Source organism: Trichosurus vulpecula, chromosome 6 (assembly GCF_011100635.1).
Source record: "Trichosurus vulpecula isolate mTriVul1 chromosome 6, mTriVul1.pri, whole genome shotgun sequence".
NCBI lineage: Eukaryota > Metazoa > Chordata > Mammalia > Diprotodontia > Phalangeridae > Trichosurus > Trichosurus vulpecula.
This window is the reverse complement of record NC_050578.1, coordinates 43,759,595-43,782,935: the sequence shown is the minus strand read 5'-3', so window position 1 is coordinate 43,782,935 and position 23,341 is coordinate 43,759,595. Positions and strand designations below refer to the sequence as shown.

The window sequence follows — 23,341 nt, the reverse complement described above, 5'->3', positions numbered from 1 at the left end:
ATCCTGTAATGGTACTTGGCCATAAGAAGAGTGTAGCATGTTGTCAATGATGATTTACACGCAAGAAATAGCATGAAATCACCAGACATGTATAGTTAGTAACGTTGACTTCTCTAGTCATGTAGTAAAAGTATATGTGTTGCCCTGGTATTCAAAGATGCTAAAACACCTAGAGGAATGTTTTTGTATATTAGGTAGATCCTCTATGGAAAACTTGTGGAAAAGACAGAGGACATGGAAAAGAATCAGGCAGAATGAGCTGGCATGTATAAGCTGAAAGCTGCACTCATGAAGGAAGTGCTTGCTCACTCAATGAATATACTCAATGAATACCCAACTATCTATGTGGCTTATGGCTAAATGAAGTCATGAAGCCCATCTCTCTAGGACAAAACTGTACTACCCCTCGATGTGAAATTGTTTGCCCAAGCAAGAGTGATTTTGTACATAATAAGCCCAAATTACAGGAGTTAGGCCAATTTGGGAAGGGGAAGGGAACTGTGCTTTAAGTATCTCTGTTTTAGCCTTTCTCCTGCTTCTTGGTACTGTTTCTCAGCTATAATGAGGGAAATGGATTAAATGACCTGTACTCCTATGATTTAAAACTATAATTAGTAATTAAAAGCAGTTTGTCAGAATTAATGGTGAAAGACCAAGGCCTAGATAATTTATGTTACATTTAAGGAAAGACAAAATAACCCCACTTCCTATTATTATGAAATTAATATATTTATTATAGGACTTACTATACATATACATTCCTTTATATATGGGGTGTTCCTAAAGTCTGGACACATACGTAAAAATGCATATTTAATTGGAATATTAACAAATAACATCTTCAAATATGATTTCCATCTTTTGTGATGCAAAGGTTGATGCGCTTAGCAAGATTCACCTGAACTCAATGCAGTAACTCCACATTGCTGCGTCAATTGCCTATGTGTCCAGACTTTAGGAACACCCTGTATTTTATAGTTAACGTCATTTCCATCAATTTTACAAGCAGAATAAAAATGTTACTGTTTTAAGCTTATATTTAGATCGTAAGGCAAATATAAATGTAGGTATGTATGTGTTTGTGTATCTATCTATCTTTGTCTTATTTTAAATTGTTTTAATTGGACACAAAGAACGGTTTTAGTGTAATTTCAATTGGAGGCTAGTAGATGGAGTTATAACTATAAATGTAGCATACTTTAAATACCCAGTTCCATTATAAGTATCTTGTTATATCTGAAAAACATAAAATCACATTTGCCTATGTTATTTTCTTTTCAAAAAGCAGTGCATAAGTTGACAAAACCAGCAGCTAGATGCTGTAGTGGATAGATCACTGGGCTTGGAATCAGGAAGACTCATCTTCCTGAGTTCAAATCCAGCCTCAGATACTTAAGTAGTTGTTGGACAAGTCACTTAACCCTGTTTGCCTCAGTTTCCTTAACTGTAAAATAAGCTGGAGAAGGAAATGGTGAACCACTCCAGTATCTTTGGCAAGAAAACCCCAAATGGGGTCACAAAGAACAGGAAATAAATGAATCAACAAAAACAAAGTTGGCAAAAACACAACAAAAAAACACTCTTTGGAATTATATTTATAAGGTGTAGAACTGTCAATTAGAGTATTGAGAAATACTAGACCATATTACCCAAACCCTAAAATATTAGGTTTGTATTGTGAAAGATAAGGATCCCAAAAGCAATCTTGAAAGAACTAGGGAGAAGCTGCAATCTGCTAGGTGGAGCCTGGAGACGCAGACTTTGGAAGCAATTACTTCAGAAGCTGTGTAACCCTAGAATATGCCATTTCCCCATTGACATTTTAGTTTCTTTGGTATACAGACCAGGTGGTTTAGGAAAGACCAAAACTTCAAAAAGTTAACAGATTATAGCATTTTATATTCCATTCCACACCACCATACTTACATCATGGTAAATAATTTTTATTTCTTTAGGTGAAACCATTGTTGATATGTTTATTTAACATCATGTGCTTATTTACAACATGTATTTATTTACATCTGCCTCTCATCTAAACATACCATTATAAACAGTGTGGGGAAAAAATAAGGAGAATAGAGTAATATTTCCTGTATCAAAAATTTTCTAATAATAAAAAAATTGTTATGAAATATTTTTAATTTACATAAACAGCAGACTATATCATGTCTTTTTGTGAAAGAGACTTGTTTTTAGACTTCTCTCTTTGATTTTTTTCTTTTTCTTCTGCCTTTTTCTCCAAATAACTTTTAAGAAGGAGGTTCAGGTCTTCCTCACATTGACTTGAATGCTGTAATCCATTCTCTCTTCCTGAAAAAAGAAAAAGCACAGGACACTGTTCTTTACTTGGTAGAAGGCATGCTGGTAGAGCTTCCTAGGCTAATGAAATCAACTTCAGTGTTTGAAAGAGAATGAAGGGAAGTTCTAATCATATTTGAATCATGTCAAAAAATTTTTTCCTGAGGAAGAAAACTCTTCCAGAAAACAAGTTTAATTCAATATTGGTAAATTTTTCATATTCCCACTTTACCTTCACAGTGTTGGATCACCTGCCCCCACAGTCTGTTCTTCTTCAAACAGTCCAAATTCCCCACAATCAACAAGTGCCTTTTCCCTCTTGTCAGGGCAACGTTCATTCTCTTTTCTGCGTCAATGAATCCAACTTGTTTTGTCCTCACACAGGACAGGATGATGATCTCCTTCTCCGCACCCTGAAAGGCATCAACGGTGGACACCTGGACGGCCTTGAGGTTAGGGTAGTCACAATGCACCGCGCTAAATAGGGTGCAAAGCTACAGAAGAGAGAAGATTGATTGTTCTCTAAAAGGCCCATGTTTTGGGGGCTACTCTTTGATGTCTCTGGTTAGAACACTGAAGAACTCTGCTCACGCTCAGCCTACCAGAGAAACATTCTTGAAGCATGTGCTGGCTGAGTGCAACAGATCACAAAACCCTGCGGCTGTTGGGTGCAAATGCTCAATCACAAACTTTTGCTTTTTCTAGCCAGGGGCGTACAATTTGTAATTCTTTTTCCCTTTGCAACCCTAACTTATTTGGCTAAATCACTTCGTGAATTATTAGCAGGGCAAACAATACTAATTCCAAGACAAAATCAGAATTAATCATTCATCCATTGATAATAGAATTTTTCTGGATGTACAAATTTGGGGCAGATGGACACACCACAGATGAAAACAGATTTTAAAAAAGTACTTTAACATGTATACATTAATATGTAGTGTCTATCCTTGATTTGCTGCTGAAATGTAATAATAAAGCCCATTTTTGAAAACAAATTCAATACCATCTGTTTCAAAACACAAAGCATGCACCACACTCTCTCCCCTCTAATTTGTTTATTTGCATTCTTTTTGTAACAGCTGTAAAATGAATTTAATTAAACCTTGTTAGACTTATATTTAATTAAAGAGACAAAAAGCCAGACCATTCAGACCAAAACCAGAACATTTCAGTTATAATCCTATAAGTAACAATGGACTTTAAAAACCAAAGATGGAAAATTGGTATAAAATAAAAATACCAAACAGGAAGGTTTTATGGTCACATCTGGCTAAGAGTGTAACACAAACCTTGTACATCTGTGATCTGTATAATGTTATCACCCCAATCATGGATCCTTCTATTCCGCTTGCAATCAGTGATTGAATAAGCTTGAGTGTAAAAGTAGCTTCTGCCACATTATGGAAACTGTTATCTCTTTCAATCTGGAACAGGAAATAGGTCTTAAATTACTCTCCATGAAAGGCCAACAAATTTTATAAGCAAAATTTTGTGGAGATTAAAAAAAAGGCTGTAAGAACCTAGTCTCTGCTAGAAATTAAAATTATTATTTACCTGTTCAATTCCTTTAACATTATAGAAACACAGAGTTGGCAACCATTCCAATAATGGACTCCTCTCTATTTCTGAAATGCCATCTATTAAATGTCCTTCATAGAAGAGGTCATTTGCTATAGCACTAATAGCAGGATGACAACGGTATTGAGTTCTCAGTAGAATTGCTTTGTGACCCTATAGAGTTTACATGTGGAAAAACAAGATAGGTTAAAAAAAAACCCCAAATATATTTATTTTTTTTCCAATTAAAAGGAATAATAATGTTTAAAGGAATTTTTAAATTGCTAGATGTGATATTGGATAGGTTAAGAGCTAAATAATTTCAAATAAATAAATACTGAAAATCAAAGATGTTAAACAGAAAACATTTTTATAATTAACTGATATATTTCCGCCAAACTAGAGAATTTAAATATTTCTGTTTTAGACCAATTGTCCAATAAATGTTGTCTGGGGTTGTTTTCGTATGCTAAGGGCAGTTAGCCTGGGCCAAAATTTGAATAGTGATCCTTAGGGGAAAAAAATATGGACAATAGAAAAGGTAATTCAGTAAATAATTTTCTTTCTCAGTTTATGGCAGAGGAGTTTTTTCCATAATGACACTGCTGGAGGTCAATCCTTTTGATAAATCAAAAAATCAAGATTCCCATTGCTGTTATACTTGAAAAGTATAATGGAATTCCTATCTGTCTTAAATACTCTTAGAAATCTATTTGAAAATAATTCTGAAATAATATTAAAGCATTTTCAAGAGCTTTTTAAAATATTGCACATTAACAAGTATAGGACTCATGAACATATAAGCAAGCATAACCTTCTCAGGAAAAGGCAACAGTTTCTATATGAGAAAAATCATGCCTCAGTAATCAGACACATTTCTTTGAAGGGTAAATGGGAGTCAGTAGACATTACTTTGAGTCAGCTAGGTAGCTTAGTAGATACAGTGCCAGATGTGGAGTCAGGAAGACTCATCTTCCTGTGTTCAGATCTGGTCTCAGATACTTCCCAGCTAGCTGTGTGACCCTGGGCAAGTCACTTAACCCTGTTTGCCTCAGTTTCCTCATCTGTTAAATGAGCTAGGAAAGGAAATGGCAAGCCACTCCAGTATCTCTGCCAAGAAAACCCCAAATGGGGTCATGAGGAATCAGACACAACTGAAATGACTGAACAATAACAAAAGACATTACTTTAGTGTCTCAAAAAACCTTTGATTAAGTTCCATCTTAAAGGCTCTGAAAAAACAGAGCTATCATGAGATGTGGGGGAATTTTATGTTATTCCATTCCATTCAGCAAGGTCATAAATAAATGTCTTAAAGATCAGAAACAAAGGATAGGATTAAATGGATATTTCTCAGGATAGAGAAATGTTATTACTGAGGTCCTTTAGGGACTGATGGCAAGACTGTTTTTATTTAATAATTTACAAATATTTGAGAAGATACACGGTAAAATTTTCACATTACTGTGATGGGAAGCTTTTCAAGGAAGTCAAATGTGACATACATAAACTAAAATTTCAAAAGCTTATTAAGTGTATGAGTTTTAAAATATAAGCAAGTTATCTATGGCTCGACTGTTGCTTCCCTCTTTTGCAGCTGATTTCCACCTGCTAAAATCTACCCAGTCTTCAAGCTGCATCTTAAATATGATCTGTTCCATGAAAACTTTCCTGATCTCTCAAGCTGAAAGTATCTCTTCTGCTCTGAACTTTCTCATAGCACTTTCTTTGTAATTCCTTTATGGGCTTACTGTTTTCCTTTTTTTTTTTTTGTAGCAGTAATTGTTTACATATATATCATATTTCTTCTACTGGATTTCTAAGCTCCTTGGGGACAAGGATCATGTTCTATTTATCTTTTTTTTAAAAAATAAGTTAATTTATTTTTAGTTTTCAACATTCACTTCCATAAGTTTTAAATTTTCTCCCCCCCCACCTTCCCCTCCCCAAGATGGCATGCAATCCAAAATAGGCTCTACATATACATTCCTATTAAACATATTTTCATATTAGTCATGTTGTATAGAAGAATTAGAACAAATGGGAGTAACCATGAGAAAGAAAAACAAAACAAAACAAAAAAGGAAAATAGTCTGCTTCGCTCTATATTTTGACCCCATATTTCTTTCTCTGGATGTGGATGGCATTTTCCATCATGAATGTTTTGGAATTGTTTTAGGTCCTTGCATTGGTGAGAAAAGCTATGTCTATTAAAGTTGGTTATTGCACACTGTGGCTGTTATTGTGTACAACGTTCTCCTGATTCTGCTCACTTCACTCGGCATCCATTCATATAAGTATTTTCAGGTTTTTCTGAAGTCCACCTGCTCATCATTTCTTAAAGCACAATAATATCCCATTACATTCATATACTACAACTTGTTCAGTCATTCCCCAATTGATAGGCATCCCCTTAATTTCCACCACAAAAAGAGCCACTATAAATATTTTTGTACATATGGGTCTTTTTTTGTACCATGTCTCTTTGGGATACAGCCCTAGAAGTGGTATTGCTGGGTCAAAGGGTGTGTGCATTTTTATAGCCCTTTGGGCAAAGTTCCATATTGCTCTCGAGAATGGCTGGATCAGTTTACAACTCCACCAACAATGGATTAGTGTTCCAATTTTCTCACACCTTCTCCAACATTTTGTTTTGTTTTGTCATGGTAGCCAAGCTAATAGGCATGATGTTGTTTTGATTTGCATCTCTCTAATCAATAGTGATTTAGAGCACTTTTTCATAAGACTATAGATATCTTTAATTTCTTCCTCCGAAAACTGCCTGTTCATATCCTTTGACCATTTATCAACTGAGGAGTGACTTGTATTCTTGTAAATTTGACTCAGTTCTCTATCTATTTTAGAAATGAAGTCTTTATCAGAGACACTGATTGTAAAAATTCTTTCACAGTTTTCTGCTTCCCATGTTCTATTTATCTTCATCTATCCCTCAGTACCTAAGAAAACAGGCAGTTGGTATATGTGGGCTGAATACTGTTGATTAACAGGGATGGGGCAATTAAAAGTAATAAAAAAGGGCTTGAATGCAGGGACTTGCATAAGCTCCCTGCCAGGTCCCTCCAAAAACCTATGAAAAATGGCTCCGAACAAATTCTAGAACTGCAGAACCCACAAAATAGCAGAGGGAAGCAGGGCTCCAGCCCAGGACAGCCTGGATGGTCACTGGGTGAGGTCTATCGTGAACGGAGCTGGGAGTAGAGAGGAGCAGAGCACAGCATGGGCAGCAGCAGGACCAACCAGACCAGAAGCCGGGTGGAACAGGCCCTAGCACCCTGAATCAGTGAGCTGTGGCAGTTACCAGACTTCTCAACCCACAAACATCAAAGATAACAGAGAAGGTTAGTGGGAAAATCTACGGGGACAGAGTGAAAGGAGTTCACAGCTCAGCCACCACCCCGGGGGCAGCAAAGTGGTGCAGCAATGAGGACAGAACTACAGCTGCAGTTGTTTCTGGCCCCAGGCCCACCTGGTGGGCAAAATTAAGTGGCAGATCAGAGCAGGAGTGCACAGCCTGCTTAAGATCTGAGTCAGGTCTGGGTTGGCAGTTCTTGGGGAAGGAGGAATGAAAAACAAGTCAAGGAGACACAAAAAAATAATGAAAAAAATACTGAAGAAAACAACACCTTAAAAACTAGACTAACTCAAATGGCAAAAGAGCTCCAAAAAGCCAATGAGGAGAAGAATGCCTTGAAAGGCAGAATTAGCCAAATGGAAAAGGAGGTCCAAAAGACCACTGAAGAAAATACTACCTTAAAAATTAGATTGGAGCAAGTGGAAGCTAGTGACTTTATGAGAAATCAAGATATGATAAAACAGAACCAAAGCAATGAAAAAGTGGAAGACAATGTGAAATATCTCATTGGAAAAACCACTGACCTGGAAAATAGACCCAGGAGAGATAATTTAAAAATTACTGGACTACCTGAAAGCCATGATCAAAAAAAGAGCCTAGATATCATCTTTCAAGAAATTATCAAGGAGAACTGCCCTGATATTCTAGAACCAGGGGGTAAAATAGAAATTGAAACAATCCACAGATCACCTCCTCAAATAGATCCCAAAAAGAAAACTCCTAGGAATATTGTTACCAAATTCCAGAGCTCCCAGATCAAGGAGAAAATACTGCAAGAAGCCAGAAAGAAACAATTTGAGTATTGTGGAAACACAATCAGAATAACACAAGATCTAGCAGCTTCTACATTAAGGAATCAAAGGGCTTGGAATATGATATTCCAGAGGTCAATGGAGCTATAATTAAAACCAAGAATCACCTACCCATCAAAACTGAGTATCATGCTCCAAGGCAAAATATGGACTTTCAATAAAATAGAGGACTTTCAAGCTTTCTCAGTGAAAAGACCAGAGCTGAATAGAAAATCTGACTTTCAAACACAAGAATCAAGAGAAGCATGAAAAGGTAATCAAGAAAAAGAACAAGAAAAAGAAATTGCAAGGGATTTACTAAAGTTGAACTGTTTTGTTTACATTCCTACATGGAAAGATGACGTGTATGATTCATGAGACCTCAGTATTAGGGTAGCTGAAGGGAACATGCATATATATAAATATGTGTGTGTATGTATGTATGTATGTATAGGGTTAGTTGAATATGAAGGGATGATATCTAAAAGAAAAATCAAATTAAGGGATGAGAGAGGAATATATTGAGAGAGGGAGAAAGGGAGAGATAGAATAGGGTAAATTATCTCTCATAAAAGTGGCAAGAAAAAGCAGTTCTGTAGGAAGGAAAGAGGGAGCAGGTGATGGGGAATGAGTGAATCTTGCTCTCATTGGATTTGACCTGAGGAGGGAATACCATACACACTCAATAGGGTTTATTACCCCACAGGAAAGAAGGAGGAAGAAGATAAAAAAGGGGGGATGATAGAAGGGAGGGCAGATAGCGGGAGGAGGTAATAAAAAACAAACACTTTCGAAAAGGGAGAGGGTCAAGGGAGAAAATTGGATAAAGGGGGATAGGTTAGGAAGGAGCAAAATATAGTTAGTCTTTCACAACATGAGTATTGTGGAAGGGTTTTACATAATGATACGCATGTGGCCTATGTTGAATTGCTTGCCTTCTCAGGGAGGGTGGATGGAGAGTGAAGAGGGGAGAGAATTTGGAACTCAAAGTTTTAAAAACAGATGTTCAAAAACAAAAAAAAACAAGGTTTTGCATGCAACTAGGAAATAAGATACACAGGCAATGGGGCATAGAAATTTACCTTGCCCTACAAGAAAGGAAGGGAAAAAGGGATGGGAGGGGAGTGGGGTGACAGAAGGGAGGGCTGACTGGGGAACGGGGCAACCAGAATATACACCATCTTGAAGTGGGTGGGAGGGTAGAAATGGGGAGAAAATTTGTAATTCAAACTCTTGTGAAAATCAATGCTGAAAACCAAATATATTAAACAAATTAAAAAAAAGAAATACAAGTGATTCAGAAGGACCAAAATAAGTACACTATTTTAATAATTGCAATGGGTAACATTTGTCAATGACTAACTTCTATTAATAATTATAAAATTAGTAGATTGCTCTTGCTTTAACACTTGTATTATTAAATATTTTGCTTAAAAAAAGTAATAAAAAAGAGAAGATTTCTATATAATATTGAAAAAATTAGGATTCAGCTCTAGAAAGATAAAGACTAGGAAGGGATAAGGTTCAAGTTCATAAAATCAATGAGGATATGGGAACGGAGTCACCAATTAGAGAACAATACCTGAAGCTTGGAATTAATTTTAGGGCACATAAAAGGACTATTTTACACAGCTGACAAACTTATGGAATTCATGATCACAAGAAGTGGTAGAATATGGAAACAAAGTGATTGAAGAAAAGTTTAGATAAATTCATGCATAAAACCTCCATAATGGCTGATTCATGCAATTGAGGTTGAGGTTATAGAAGGTACCATCCTCTCCCATAAAACAATCCTTGGCATGCCACTGTTGGAATCATAATATTGGCCTAGATGGTACACTGATCTGACCCATCACAGCATTTCTTATGATATTCTGCTATTATGATGATTACTAGATGGTTGGTGTGCATATACTTATAAATACATGTATACACACATACGTATATGTGTGTATATATATACACTTATATAATTTGCACAGATATGTATGTATTTGCATGTGCATATTCATTCATTCGTCCATTCATTTATCCTAATCAATTAAATCAATCACAGGAGCACAGATTTAGAGTTGGAAGGGACCTTCAAAGTTATTGAGTCCAATGGCCTAATTTTACATATGTCAAAAATATGGTCCAGAAAAACTAACTAGCACAGGGTCATACATTTACTAATGCCTAAGAGTTTAGGAGATAGGACTGAAACTTGTCTTCCTGACTCACGAGTCCAGAATCCTATCCTCTATACCATGCTGCATTCAACAAGCATTTATTAAGGACCTTTAGCTGAAATATGCATTACTGTGTGACCCATTGATGTTTATTAGACTCCATTTTGTAACTGACTGGTGATGCAGTTTTAATTTGCTGTGGAAACTTAGCAGCTGGTTTGCTGAACTCTGCCCCATGCCTTGACCCTCCCTGACTATGTATGTTGATAAGTGGCCACCTCCCGCCTTGTTTCTTGGCCTAAAGCCATCATTGTCTGAGATGGCCACAGTCAGAATATTGAGAGGTCTTTTTCTTACCCTGCACTGACAGACAGACCCCCATCACCATACAGACGGTCAGTGGAACATCTTGAATATCCCCATATAAATCCCATTCAAATCCCTAGTGAGCAGAGCAATCGCTACCAGTCCCTTGATGACCTGGTTGTGTCTCACCCTCAGTGGGTGCCCAGGGATTGGTTCTTCCTTCTCACAGGTATTACCAAATTCCATGACTGGGACTCCCTGCATCCTGTCTCTCTCCCTTTCCTCTAAGTTTCACTGTTTGAGGCACTGCAAGGGCCTCTGGTCCTTGTTTATGGCTACAAACAACCTCTGGTAGTGGTAAGTGTCAATACACTGCTAATAAAGTCTCCTATAATGGTTCTTGGAGTCATCCCTTCCATAATGCCAATTTAGATCTGAAGATCTTTCCTACCCATTAATAGGCCCATGTGACCTGCTTATGTCACAGAAAGCCTAAGTCACATGTGGTGGGAGGAGGTCGCTGGAAAGTGTATCACAGGAAATGCAGAGAGTGGTTAGAGCTGAGGGAAAGAGCAGGAGTGCTGTGCTGTGAGTGATTGTATTTGTGGGAAGGTCCCAGCAGGGGGCAAAAGGTTATGGGATGGCGAGGCTCCATGCTGTGATACTGTTTTAAATTCCTTGCTGTTAGGATAAAGTGGGCTTACTGGTTTTGGGAGTTGGTTGCTGCTTGGATGGGCTAGACTTATTGGTTATGGGATTTGGTCCTTTGGTGTCTGAATAAATGTTTTACTTCTTCTACCTTCTATATGGACAGTCTCTCATATTTTGCAATTCAGAACTACATAGGCACGTTCACAATTATTTTTGATGTTGTGTTTATTGCCTTGCTAATACACCTCCCTATCAGAAACTTACTAAACTGGATGGATGGGTAATAAGATGGCCATGGACCACTAGTACCTCCATTCAGTTCATGGGAAGTTGACCAAAGCTGAAACTACATTTCCTGGCAGCTATACCTCCTGGACGGGGTTGGGGGGTGGGAGGAGGGGGGAGATAGGCAGCATAGCTACCACCTTTCGTCTTCTGCAGAAAAGTAAGGGGTTAGTCACTGAACCTCGTGCTTCACCTACAGGAAAGCTCTTTTTCTATAGATCTCTAGGTCACTAACTAGGGCTGGAATGAGGATACTCAGTAGCTTCACCTTCATGGGAAGGAGCTCCTACCTTCACCAAAGAGACAGGGCTGAGAGCCTGAACCTCACACCTCAATGACAGGGACTTCTCCTGTGGCGCTCCTTAGATCCTTAAGTCTCTGTTTAGGGTCAGAACTAGGACTCCTGGGTCTGATGTTTGTGTCCCAGGGGAAGGGAATTCCTCTCCTGTCATGGTCCAGGTGAGGCTTATACCACCTATCATACAGCACCTACTATGTGCTAAGTGTTGTTTCCATCCCTTGTTTGTAAAATAACTCCAAAATACTACTAAATGTAGAAACCATAATTCATCACCAGGTAATGTTTTTCTTTGGGCTAAACTTCTTTTATTCAATGAACACTTATGTGTAAGGCATTATACTAGGTCCAGAAAAAAAAAAGAGAGAAGTTGTATTCTTTGTGATTTATTTCCTTTGAAAACTATATCTTCTACTTAGAATACTATGTGCTTCAATATGAACAGCAGAACTCTATGGTGGCCCAGATGTTAACAAACAAGAATAATACATGCTTCAGATAGGTACTAAGTATTACAGTGAAAATTTGCCTATCTGATCTATCTATTTATCTATCTGAATAATATGTATTGGTGTAGTGAAGTGTTTTCTAATAAGATTTACTGTTATTATACAAACATGGCTCACCCAACTGTGATTCTCCTGTATTCTGGGATGACTCCGCACTTAAGCATTTAGTTTACATTATTTAAATCTGTACTCATTACATTGCTTTGTAAGTGTGCTTTTTCAGATGTAGATATTTTTCCCAGATATAAGTTCCTTCACAAAAGCTGTGTATTATGTGCCATAAAATTACTCTGGACAATGTTAACTTTACATACCATTAAGCAAAGCCGGTCAAAAAGAGTCTGTTCCAACCCACTATCGTGAGCACTTTCGGAGCCCTGAATGGTAGGAGGTAGCTGTTTGGGGTCTCCAACAAGAACTAGTTTTTCACAATCAAACCTAAAACAAAAATTTCAAAACATCCTAAAATTTAATCAAGTTGACTGAAAAAATATCTCTCTAAAACAAATTCAAGCAATGAAGGAACAGAAAATTCACATTCATTTAGCTCAAAATCTCTGTACCTTTGATTGGTTTGGCTTTCTTAGGATACACACACATACACACCTAAAGCACTATATGAAATGTTTTATGAAAAGATTTTCCTGTCTCTAGACAAAAATTACCTGTGATTTCCTCCTTATTCTGAGTTAACTCTGCACTTTAAGTATTTGTTCTGATTATCTTAATTAGCATTTGTTTGCATTTATATATATACATGCACACATATATACACACATGCAATATGTATATATATACATACAGTACACACATATGCATACATATATACATATACCCACATATATGCATAGACATGCATTACATAGATACAGAGTTAAGTTTATGAAGAAAGAGACATCTTTCATTTACTATCCAGTTGTTTTTCCTTATTCTAACGCAGGGGTTCTTAACTGGAAGTCCACGAATTTGTCCTTCTAATACTTTGATAGCTATAGCTCAATATAATTGGCTTCTTTTGTCCTCCTATATGCATTTTAAATGTTATTTATGCATTTTAGAATGTTATTCTGAGAAGGGGCCCATTAGCTTCTCTACACTCTCAAAGGGGTCTATAACACACAAAAAAGGTAAGAATTACTGGTCTAGAGCCTCAAAACCAGAGTAAGGTCAAAGCTGTGGAATGGTAGGAGACCCTCTTAGTGAAGGGGAATCCTCAGACCAACTGAGGACCAGTGATGATAGGTCTGGAACTGGAAGGAACCTCAGGAATCATCTCGTTCTACCCCTTCATTTTACAGATTGAAGAAGCTGAAGCCCTGGGAGGAGGAGAGCCTTCCCTAAGATCTGAAAGGAGGTCTTCCATTACTCCGTGCACTCTGACATGCTGCTTCTTCTTCTCATCCCTCAGTAGAAATCAATCTATCTCTGTTATAGTCTGACAGTTATTACTTTTAGAAAATAGTTAATTGATGAGATCTGAATTGCTAAGAATCTTCATGATTGTGAGATTTTAAAGCAATTTTTTTAAACAGAAAATTTTAATTACCTTGCAATAGGCAAGAGTGAAGCAGGTTCTGTCATCTGGCTGCACTCATCCAATACAACCACAGGAAATTTAAGATTATTCATGCATGGGAATGGGCAGGCTGCACAGGTTATTCCAACTACTTGTACCTGTATTTCAAAAAATGATTCTATTATTAGTTAGAAAGTATTGACAGCTAAGCATCAGTAAAGGGCTACCAAAAATTGCACTATAGGACACACTCAGAGTTCTAATCTAAGACTGGTCAATGACAATCTGAAATCTTGACCAGCTCACTAAAGTTCCCAATGTTTCATTATCTCCACATTTTAAATAGAAATAACAGGACTGTTGGCTACTTAATTCATAGGACTATTAATAAGAATGGGAAGGAAGCCTTTAGAATAATGACGTTAAAAATATCAAATATGACATATCACAAATGTTTCAGCCTTTCAAATGTAGCTGAATAAATGCAACATGCATAATACCTGCCCTTCCCCAGGTTTAAGTTCTCAATAGAGAAGAATAATTAAGTTCACAAGTTTTTTTTTTTTACAATTTTTTTATTTACAATTCAAATAAACCAGTTAATTGTTTGGAATTTTAATATAACAAGTTGTACCTTGATTACAGACCAATACTCAGTACTAATAAATGAAAGGAGGAATGGGAGAAAAATTATATTTTATAAATAAACGTGGATCTCACATAGTCCTGAATTTCATCCTAGGCTTTTAGATTCAGAGACTACCGACAAAGGGGAAAATCTCTAACGAAAGCATAAATCTTGACTAAATTTCTATTTACCCTTTGGAAAGAGAAAGATAATTTGTAAATTCATCAGAATCCTCAATGTTCCATGTATGTAGTCCATTCTACACTCAAAAGGAATCTCTACCCTAACATACTAACAAATGGTGTTTCAATCTCTCCTTGAAGACTTTTGAGGAGGGCACACTCACTGTCTCCTGAGGCTGCTCATTCCACATCTGTAAGGCACAATTTATGGTGAAGTTTTCCTGACATCAAGCTTAATGTGCTTCTGCAATTTCCACCCGCTCTTCCTGGTTCTATCTTCTGAGGCCAACAGAACATGTTCTTCCACCAGCTAGTCCTTCAGACACTTGAAGACCTCTGTCCTGTCTCCATCTCCCTCCCCACCCCCAGTCTTCTCTTCTTCAGGTTAACCATTCCCAGTTTTTTAACTGGACTCTGGGCCCTCAGCCACCTTGATGGTCTTTCTCTGGACCTCTCCAGTTTATTAACATCCTTCTTAAACTATGGCTCCTAGAACTAAACCCAATACTCCAGATGAGGTCAGACAAAGGCAATGGGGCTATCACCTCTCTATTACTGGAAGCTAAGCTCCCATTGTAGTCTCAAGTTCACGTTAGTTTTTTTTTGGCTGTCACATCCCAGTCACATGGAGCTTGCACTCCACTAGAACCTCTATATATTTTTTCAGACAAACTTCCTTTTAACCATGCCCACCCCTTCTAATAATCATAAAATACATTTTTAAGAAATCCAAATACAAAACTTTGCATTTCTCCCTACTGAATTTCATCTTATTTGATTCTACTCTATGCTGTAGTCCACTGGTGTCAAACTCAAATAGAACAGGATTCCTGAGGGCTACATGTGAACTTAGAAGATCATAAATTAACATTATCTATGTTGTATTTTTATTTATCTTGTTAAACATTTCCCAATTACATTTTAATCTGGTTTAGAGTGCTAGAGACTTTTGCAGACTGAGGTTCTCGAGTTGGACACTATCGCTCCTCCCGTCAAAATCTTTTTGGAGTCTGTCATCCACTGCTAGCTAGCCATCCCAGCTTTGTGCCATTGGCAAAGCTGAGCCCAGCTTTGTGTCATCTGCAAAGCTGAGCATAACACCTATGCTTTTATCCAATTCACTGATAAAAATGTCAAACAGCACAGGATCAAACAAGAATCCCTGGGGTCCACTGGGGATTCCCTACTATGTTGACATGGAACTGTTAATAAATATTCTTTGAGTCTGGCCATCTAACCAGGTATGAATCCATCTAATTCTATTATTGTTTAGACTTGCATCTTCTCTACAGGAATATGAGATGCTTTATCAAATGTTTTATTAAAATCTAGGTAAACTGTATCAACAGCATTCCCTTCATGGACCAGTTTAGGAATCCTGTTAAAAATGAAATAAGATTAATCTGGCACAATCTGTTCTTAATGAAGCTGTGATGGCTCTTTCTAATCTTTTCCTAAGTGTTCACCAACCTTCTCTTTAATGACCTGTCCTGAATTTCCCCAAAGATTGAAGTCAAGTTCACTGATCTAAAGTTTGTAGATCCTATTTTCTTCCTTTTGTTGAAAATCAGGATATTTACCTTTCTCTAATTTTGTGGCACCTTTCCTATTTTCCATGATCTTCCAAATATGACTGGCAGTGGCTCAACAATCACATCTGCCAGTTCTCTCAGTACCTGGGGATGTACATCTGGACCAGGTGACTAGAATTCATCAAGGAAAACAAGGTGCTCTCTTATTGTTTCTTAGGTGCCAAATTCCAGCCAGTCTTTTTTTTTTTTTTTTTTATCATTTTTGGCAGAGAAAACCAAGGTAAAACACAAAATGACCTACTCTGATTCCTATTTTTAGTTCTCACCATCCTGTGCACCTACACAAAACTCCTATCCCTTCTTTAATCCTCCTTTTCTCTCAATATATTTTTAAAAATCTTTTTGTTGTCCTTAGTTTCCCTCACTAGCCTCAGCTAATTCTAAGCTTTGCTAAATGGTTTTTTTTTCAGTCACAGATATGAACTTAGCACGGATATTACACTCATGCATAACTGAAGCTCAACTAATCACATGTCTTGGTAGTAGAGGTAGCATGTGTAATGAGAACACGTCATTCAACAACTTTGATCTTTAGAAACATAGCTTGGTGAGAACACACCACCTAACATTTATTGATAAAAACAAATATGCAATTAAGAAAAAAATCAACATTCTAATCTATTTAATATTATATAACCTTTCTAAAAGTACTTTAAGCAGCCATAAATTATGCACAACATTTCTGTATCTAGAAAGACTTCCTTTAAAATAGCAAGGTCATAGGAAAAATAGGATTTAAAACTGAAAATACCCTTAGAGACTATCTTGTCTAACTCCTAAATTTACAGCTGTACAAACTGAGGTCCAAGGTCATAGCTTATAGGTTCACATTTGGTCAATATTACATTTGCAAAGCTAAATTAAATGTTTCTGGGGTCAGATTTCTCTGAAGGCTCTGGATCCATGAGGACCTAAGGCACTCCATGAAGCCAGAACTCATAATTTCTCTGACAGGGAACACCAACAGCTGAAATGTTTATGGATCTAGGAGCACAAATTCTTTTTCTTCCTTCTTCCCATCCCCATTCCACAGCTGCCAGGTATGAATCCATCTCATTGTATTATTGTTTAGACTTGCCCAGGGTTGCCCTGGAGCCTCTTTTCCTGTAAGATGAAATGGGAAGAGTTGGTCTCTGCTCCGCTCTTCTTACCCCAAAAGGGTAGGGGACGAAGGAGGGGACTAATATCAGAAGGGTGGATATTACCTCTTTTCAAACTAAGATGACATGGGACACCAATAACTAACCTCTCCTGCCTTACCCACACCCAGGAATGGTCACAACTAACAGCTTGCCGCTCTTGGATCATACAAGCTATTTCTCTGTTGGATAAGCAGAAAAATGTCTGAAATACGCTGGCCTCCTTGGGCAGTGGATCCAAGTTATAAAGGAAGGTTTCAGAATTTCTCAGAACTCTTCTTCTCCCTGAGTTTGTATGACACTGCTTTCTCCTAGATTTTATGACTTCTCAGTCTCCTTTGCTGAAACATCATCGATGTCCCACTCTCTGTGCAAATGGACCTCAGAGCTCCGTCTTGGGTGATATTCTCTTCTTCTATTCTCTCTCTTGATCTCATCGGCTCTCATTGTTTCAGTTATCATTTTCATGATCAGAGCTGTATATCCAGCCTTCATTCCTCTCCTGGGCTCCAGTCCCACATCACTGACTGCCTGCATGTCCTATGGCCTTATCAAATGTAATGCACCCCAACCACACTTGAAGCTTGACCCTTCTCCTAACATCCTACTTTTGTGCAGGGCACCACCACCCTTTGAGTCACCCAGCTTCACAGTCTCTGACTCAAGCTCAACTCTTCCCTTTCTTTCACACCTAATATCCAAGCCAACTCTTGTCAAGTCCATCTCCATCACATATCTAACAAGGGTAGGAGGGATGGGGAGGAGTTAGCTGTCATGAGCTGATACTGGGGTGGGGAGGGGAGTACAGAAACCAGAGAGACTCAGTAAGAACAGGCAAGAACCAGGGCTATACAGAAAATAGAGGCTATGTGATGGGGTGTTTTATGTTACGTGTAGCTGTACAAGTGTTGCATAGCTTAAAGAAAACTATATTTTCAAAGAATCTTTTAAGGAGATGAAGGATAATGTATTCATGTACTGGAGAACAGATATCCACTCATGAGAGGTAAATACGGTGTTTTAAATGCCTGGCTTAAGTTTTTAGGTGGAGAACTTTTTTCCATCTCATTTAATCAGTGAATAGAATCTATTTTTCTTACCTCTCTAGTAGGTAAAATGAATAACAGTGTTATTCAATGAATACAAAAATATTTCTTAACATGCATTATAATAGACTAGTTTGGGAGTTCATAAGGAAAACTAAAAGGAAGATTTTATCAATAGAAATTTTAAAATACTACATTAAAAACAATTTAATAAAATGTTTAGAGATATGTGTATATACATTTTGGTTTTGCAGCCCCGATGTCTAACATACAGTAGTTACTTAATATATGCTGCTTCTTGATTGATTGGTACCTGTTTCAGCAAAGCTCTATTGGTGCCCAATTTATGTTGTTCGATGCTTTTTCTCACATATATTTTTTCTACAGGCGTCAGGTCTTCTTTCATCAGTGCTTGTAGCTCCTTTAATTGCTCATTTTCACTTCCTAAGCCGGCATGCAAACTTAATGGAAAAAATTAACACAATAGAGATAAACGGAATTTATGTAGCTTTTATCAAGTTCCTACATCAGTGATAAGGAGATCAGTTGCCTTACCAGGGCATATATCTGGGACGTGATAGAGAGCTTCTAAGACTTGGGAAACCTGATAACCACTGCCCACTTCCAGTGATTTGAGCAGGATTGAATGATGCCACCAGAAGGAACCGAGGTAGCATTTCTGGAAATTATTAAAGTACTGGGCAAGAAACTGAAGCAGAACAGATAGTGTTTTTACCACTGCTGCTGACTGAAAGGGTAGAGACTCAGAAGAGAAAAAAAGCATATTTGGGAAGTGAATAACTGGTTAAGAAGATGGTATCTGAGAAGGGCATATGGATTTCTACACTTTTAATCAGCAGGAGAGATGAAAATACTGAGTTAAGAATTTTTTAATTTAAAAATTCTTGATAAGTAGAGAAAGATGGAAGCTAAGGGAAACATTGGATTGGAACATACATTCATCTCCAAAACATTTTGGAGAAAAGAATTATCCCATTTCCAAAAGCTTTGCCTCTAAAACTGAGAAAAGCAGGAAAAGACAAAGAGTCTGTTAAGTAGCACAAGACAAATTAAGCCAGTTCATCCAAAGAGCATTTACAGATGAAATGGGAAGGACAATATAAAGTGGAATGGATTTTCTAACTTTAGTAACCTATCAAGTTAGCACAGTGAAGGGGAAAGAGTATAGTATTTGGAGTCAGAAGGCCATGGTTCAAATCCTGACTACTTATTATAACCGTGACTTTAAACACATCACTTCAAATTGTTGGGCCTGCATTTTCTTACCTGTATAGTGAGGGGGCTGGACCAGATGACCGCTCTTCCAGCTCTAAATCTAGGATCTGTTTTCATCCTCACTCACTGACAGTGAAACCCTAACATTTGGACTCAACTTAAGGTTACCTGATGTGCTTTATGAAGAACTAGATTTAGCACTCAAAAAAAATTATGTTGAGAAGAACTTGACCAAATATACACAGAAGAAATCCAGCCTAGAACTGCCACAATTTTAAAGGTACTCAAGGACTGATTTTCAATATATCTTAAAGAGGGGGAATATTTCAAAAGATTAGGAAATATCAAATTGTTTTATTACCCAAAAAAGTCAACAGTGAAGACATTAGTAACTCCTGACCCATATGCCTATTTTATCTATAAAAATATTAGTGAGAATTATATAAAATATTTATAAGAAATGCCCATGTATATCTCAAGAGTAATCTTGATGAAAATGTGTGAAAGGAAGAGGCAGGCTTTCCAGATGATTACCCAGTGCAGTTTACATCTTCACTGTCACATAAGCAACTGAGAGGTAGAATCAAAAATCCAGTTGAGTGTATTTGCTGATTACTTTTTTAAAAGGCATTTTTAATGTAGATAAAATATGGCCTTTAAAGTTCTACCTTGATATCTGTCTTCACATATATGCTAAGATCTATAAGATTTTCCCCCAAAAGCACAGAATACAAAGAACTTTTTTCAACAAACCTCCAAGTAAGGCATTAAAAAAAGGAAAACATGCTTGCTAGAAACATTTATCACTGTCGTAGACTGCCCAGGAAACGAGAGGGGCAAAGTCCAAATAGAAAATGGCCTTAATATTGATGGTAAGGTCCACCAGATGTTCTTGTTCATGAATAATGTTACATTAAATGTATCAAGCCCCAAAGTACTACAGGGCCTCTTCAATGAGATTCATAGGTACGTAAAAGGAGATTAATCTAGCAATCCAAAGAGGAAAAAATTAAGCAGATGAAGAATGCATGTTACCCATATAATAACATGCAGTTGGGTGTCCATCAGTTCATATATGTTGGACAGGCATTACAGACAATGAGCCTGGCCCCAAATCAATGAATAGGAGAATAGTGGGTTGGGATATATTTCTGAAGTTAAGAAGCAATCAGCTAATAAATCCCATTTAAATATTTTCAGGACAATGAATGCCAAGATCTCAGAAAAATCAAAATGGCAGATGCAAAGGAAAACAGAAATATGTATGGTGGCTATGAGAGGGTTATGTAGCACATTACCAACAATGACATACAAGCAAGAAGCAGTATTAAAAACACCATCAGGGAGGGCACAGCCAAATGGCAAAGCTGCAGGAAGTTGAGAAAAATGATTATTTCTCTCTCATATTAATAGTCAATTATTAAAATTGGGGAGACTCAAGCTTTTTTACCCTGTCCTATTTCCTGGTCCAATCTCTAGCCAATGAATACAGCTGGGGAGAAGCAAGCTTTTTTTCCCCCTGTCCTATTTCCTTGTCCAATCTCTCAAGGGTAGGGCAGATGGAAAATAGGATTAACATTCTCCTCAATCTGGGTGGCTACTCTACCCAACTAGATCTAAGGTGAAACTCTCTTCTGTTTAGACTTAGGTGGGGCATACAGATTCTTTGTCTAGATTGTTCCAGGTCTGGGTATAGGGACAGTCTCTCTGTTCAAGTGTAATATGATGTCACTCTCAGCCCCTCATTGTAATATTCATTCTCTCATTAATTGTTAACCAATCAGAGTTGATTGCCACCCTAAGGAACACCCCTCTTTCAAGGACATATAAGCCATGAGCTCACTGACATGACTGTCTTTGGCATTTGAGAATGCCACTGACCTTTTATTAAAAATCATGGCATTATTAATAAAGTGACTAATTACCCAGAAATTATATCTCTTGAACTTTTTAAACACCACAAAGTACCATGAGCTCTCTGCTCCACCCCACTCCAAACAAACAAACAAAACCTCTTCTAAACAGATCTAGAAAACATACTAGACCAAATTCTGATAGGGGATAATCTGAGAAAAAAACCACAGCCAGTAATTTTTCTGGGCTGGGTCAGCATTGGGAGACAGACATAGAGGTCTATAGACCCTGATGAGAGGGTCTGGTCAGGAGTACAGTTTGGAACATTCCAGGGCAGGGAGAAACTGTATGTATCATGGCAAGAGGATATTGAAGACCAAAACCAGGACACCACAAACTATAGCAGCGTGCAGGAACAGGTGCCAATGGGCACTTTTGTCACCCCCTGTCTAGTTCCAGATAATAGAGCCAGGATGGACTGAGAATGCCCCGTGGGGTGGCATTCTGGAGTAAGGGGCAGTCATAGGCCCAAGAGGAGCAAATTCAGAAGCAAACAGCAACTGTGTGGCTCAAGCTCAAGAACAGAGTAAGTTCCTGGTTCCTACTTTGAGCCTAGACTGAAACTTAAAGAAAAATAACCATGGTAGGAAGCTTCCAAAGGGAAGCTTGTGGTTCTGTCCCTATGAACCGTCAGAGCTTCCCAGCTGGCAGAGAGTGGCTAAGCTCTGTAGTGTGTATTCTTGCTTAGACACCAACCCAGATCAGACACTTGCAGAGTTCAGAACAGCGAAAAAAAAAATCAGACTTTGCCCTGCATCAGACCACTTTAGGAGTACTGAAAGCTTACAGGTTCCCAGCTTATCCCTGAGCTCATGGCCATAACACAGCTCAATACTCCTTTTAAAGCCGCAACAGAACCAGCCCAGACCTCCCCTCCAGAAGTATACAGAGCCTGGCTCCTAACATCAAGTCTGAAGTCAAGACATAGGCCAGAAGGAGCAAACAAAAGAATCTCACCATCAAAAAGCTATTATGGTGGCAGGGATAGTCAAGACACAAACTCAAAAGAAGAAAATTACTAAAATGCCTATGAGTAATGCTTCAAAGGAAAACACAGCTTGGGCAAAAATTCAACTAGGATTCCTAGACGAGGTGAAACAAGGAGTTGAAAAATGTTTTGTTTTTTTTTTTTTTTTTGTAAATTAAATGAGAGTTCTGGGGGGAAAATGGAAAATGAATAAGAACTATGGAAGAAAGAATTGGAAAGTGAATTAACCACTTTGCACAAGAGGTACAAATACTGGCTGGAAAAAACTCTCAGAAAATTAGAAGGGACCAAAGAGAAACCAATGATTACATGAGACAACAAGAAATATTAAAATAAAGTCAAAAGCCTGAAAAAACATAGAAGAAAATATAAGGAATCACATAACAAAAAGACTTGTAAAATAGATTACGGAAAAAACACCCATGAACATTACAGCCAAAATCCAGGGCTTTCAGATCAAAGAAAAAAATAACGCAAGCAGTCGGAAAGAAATAATTCAAGTACCAAGAAGCCACAGTCAGGATCACACACAATATAGCAGTCACAACTATTAAGGAGTGGAGAGCTTGGAATACTGTATTCCAGAAGACAAAGAATACAAACTTACAGACAAAAATAGCAGTCAAAAACACTGAATGTAATCCTGGCAGGGTGGGGAGGGAAGGGAAGGACCTTTAATGAAATACAATTTGGAAAAAGCAACCCCATCTTAAAGAATTCAAAGGATTATCATGCAGAAAAGGGATTAGGCCTTGGCCGAGAGGGCAGAATCAGGATCAATGAATGAAAATTGCAGAGGCAGATATAGTCTTGATGTAAGGAAAGATTTCCAAACAAATAGAGCTTTCCCAGAAT

The 23,341-nt window shown here is 37.6% G+C and overlaps 1 protein-coding gene across 1 annotated transcript in view; it reads right to left on the bottom strand.

Annotated features, from left to right (window-relative positions):
* Nucleotides 1–2,031: 2,031 nt before the first annotated feature.
* The window catches only part of ZGRF1 (zinc finger GRF-type containing 1), an 81,203-nt gene continuing 59,893 nt past the window's right edge, over nucleotides 2,032–23,341 (bottom strand). The window contains exons 22-28 of the mRNA XM_036764929.1: nucleotides 18,662–18,809; nucleotides 13,792–13,919; nucleotides 12,560–12,683; nucleotides 3,856–4,032; nucleotides 3,591–3,725; nucleotides 2,531–2,792; nucleotides 2,032–2,310 (exon numbers count right to left, since the gene is read on the bottom strand). Of these exons, the coding sequence (XP_036620824.1) occupies nucleotides 2,159–2,310; nucleotides 2,531–2,792; nucleotides 3,591–3,725; nucleotides 3,856–4,032; nucleotides 12,560–12,683; nucleotides 13,792–13,919; nucleotides 18,662–18,809 (1,126 nt within the window). The 3' untranslated portion in view covers nucleotides 2,032–2,158. The remainder of the gene's footprint in view (nucleotides 2,311–2,530; nucleotides 2,793–3,590; nucleotides 3,726–3,855; nucleotides 4,033–12,559; nucleotides 12,684–13,791; nucleotides 13,920–18,661; nucleotides 18,810–23,341) is intronic.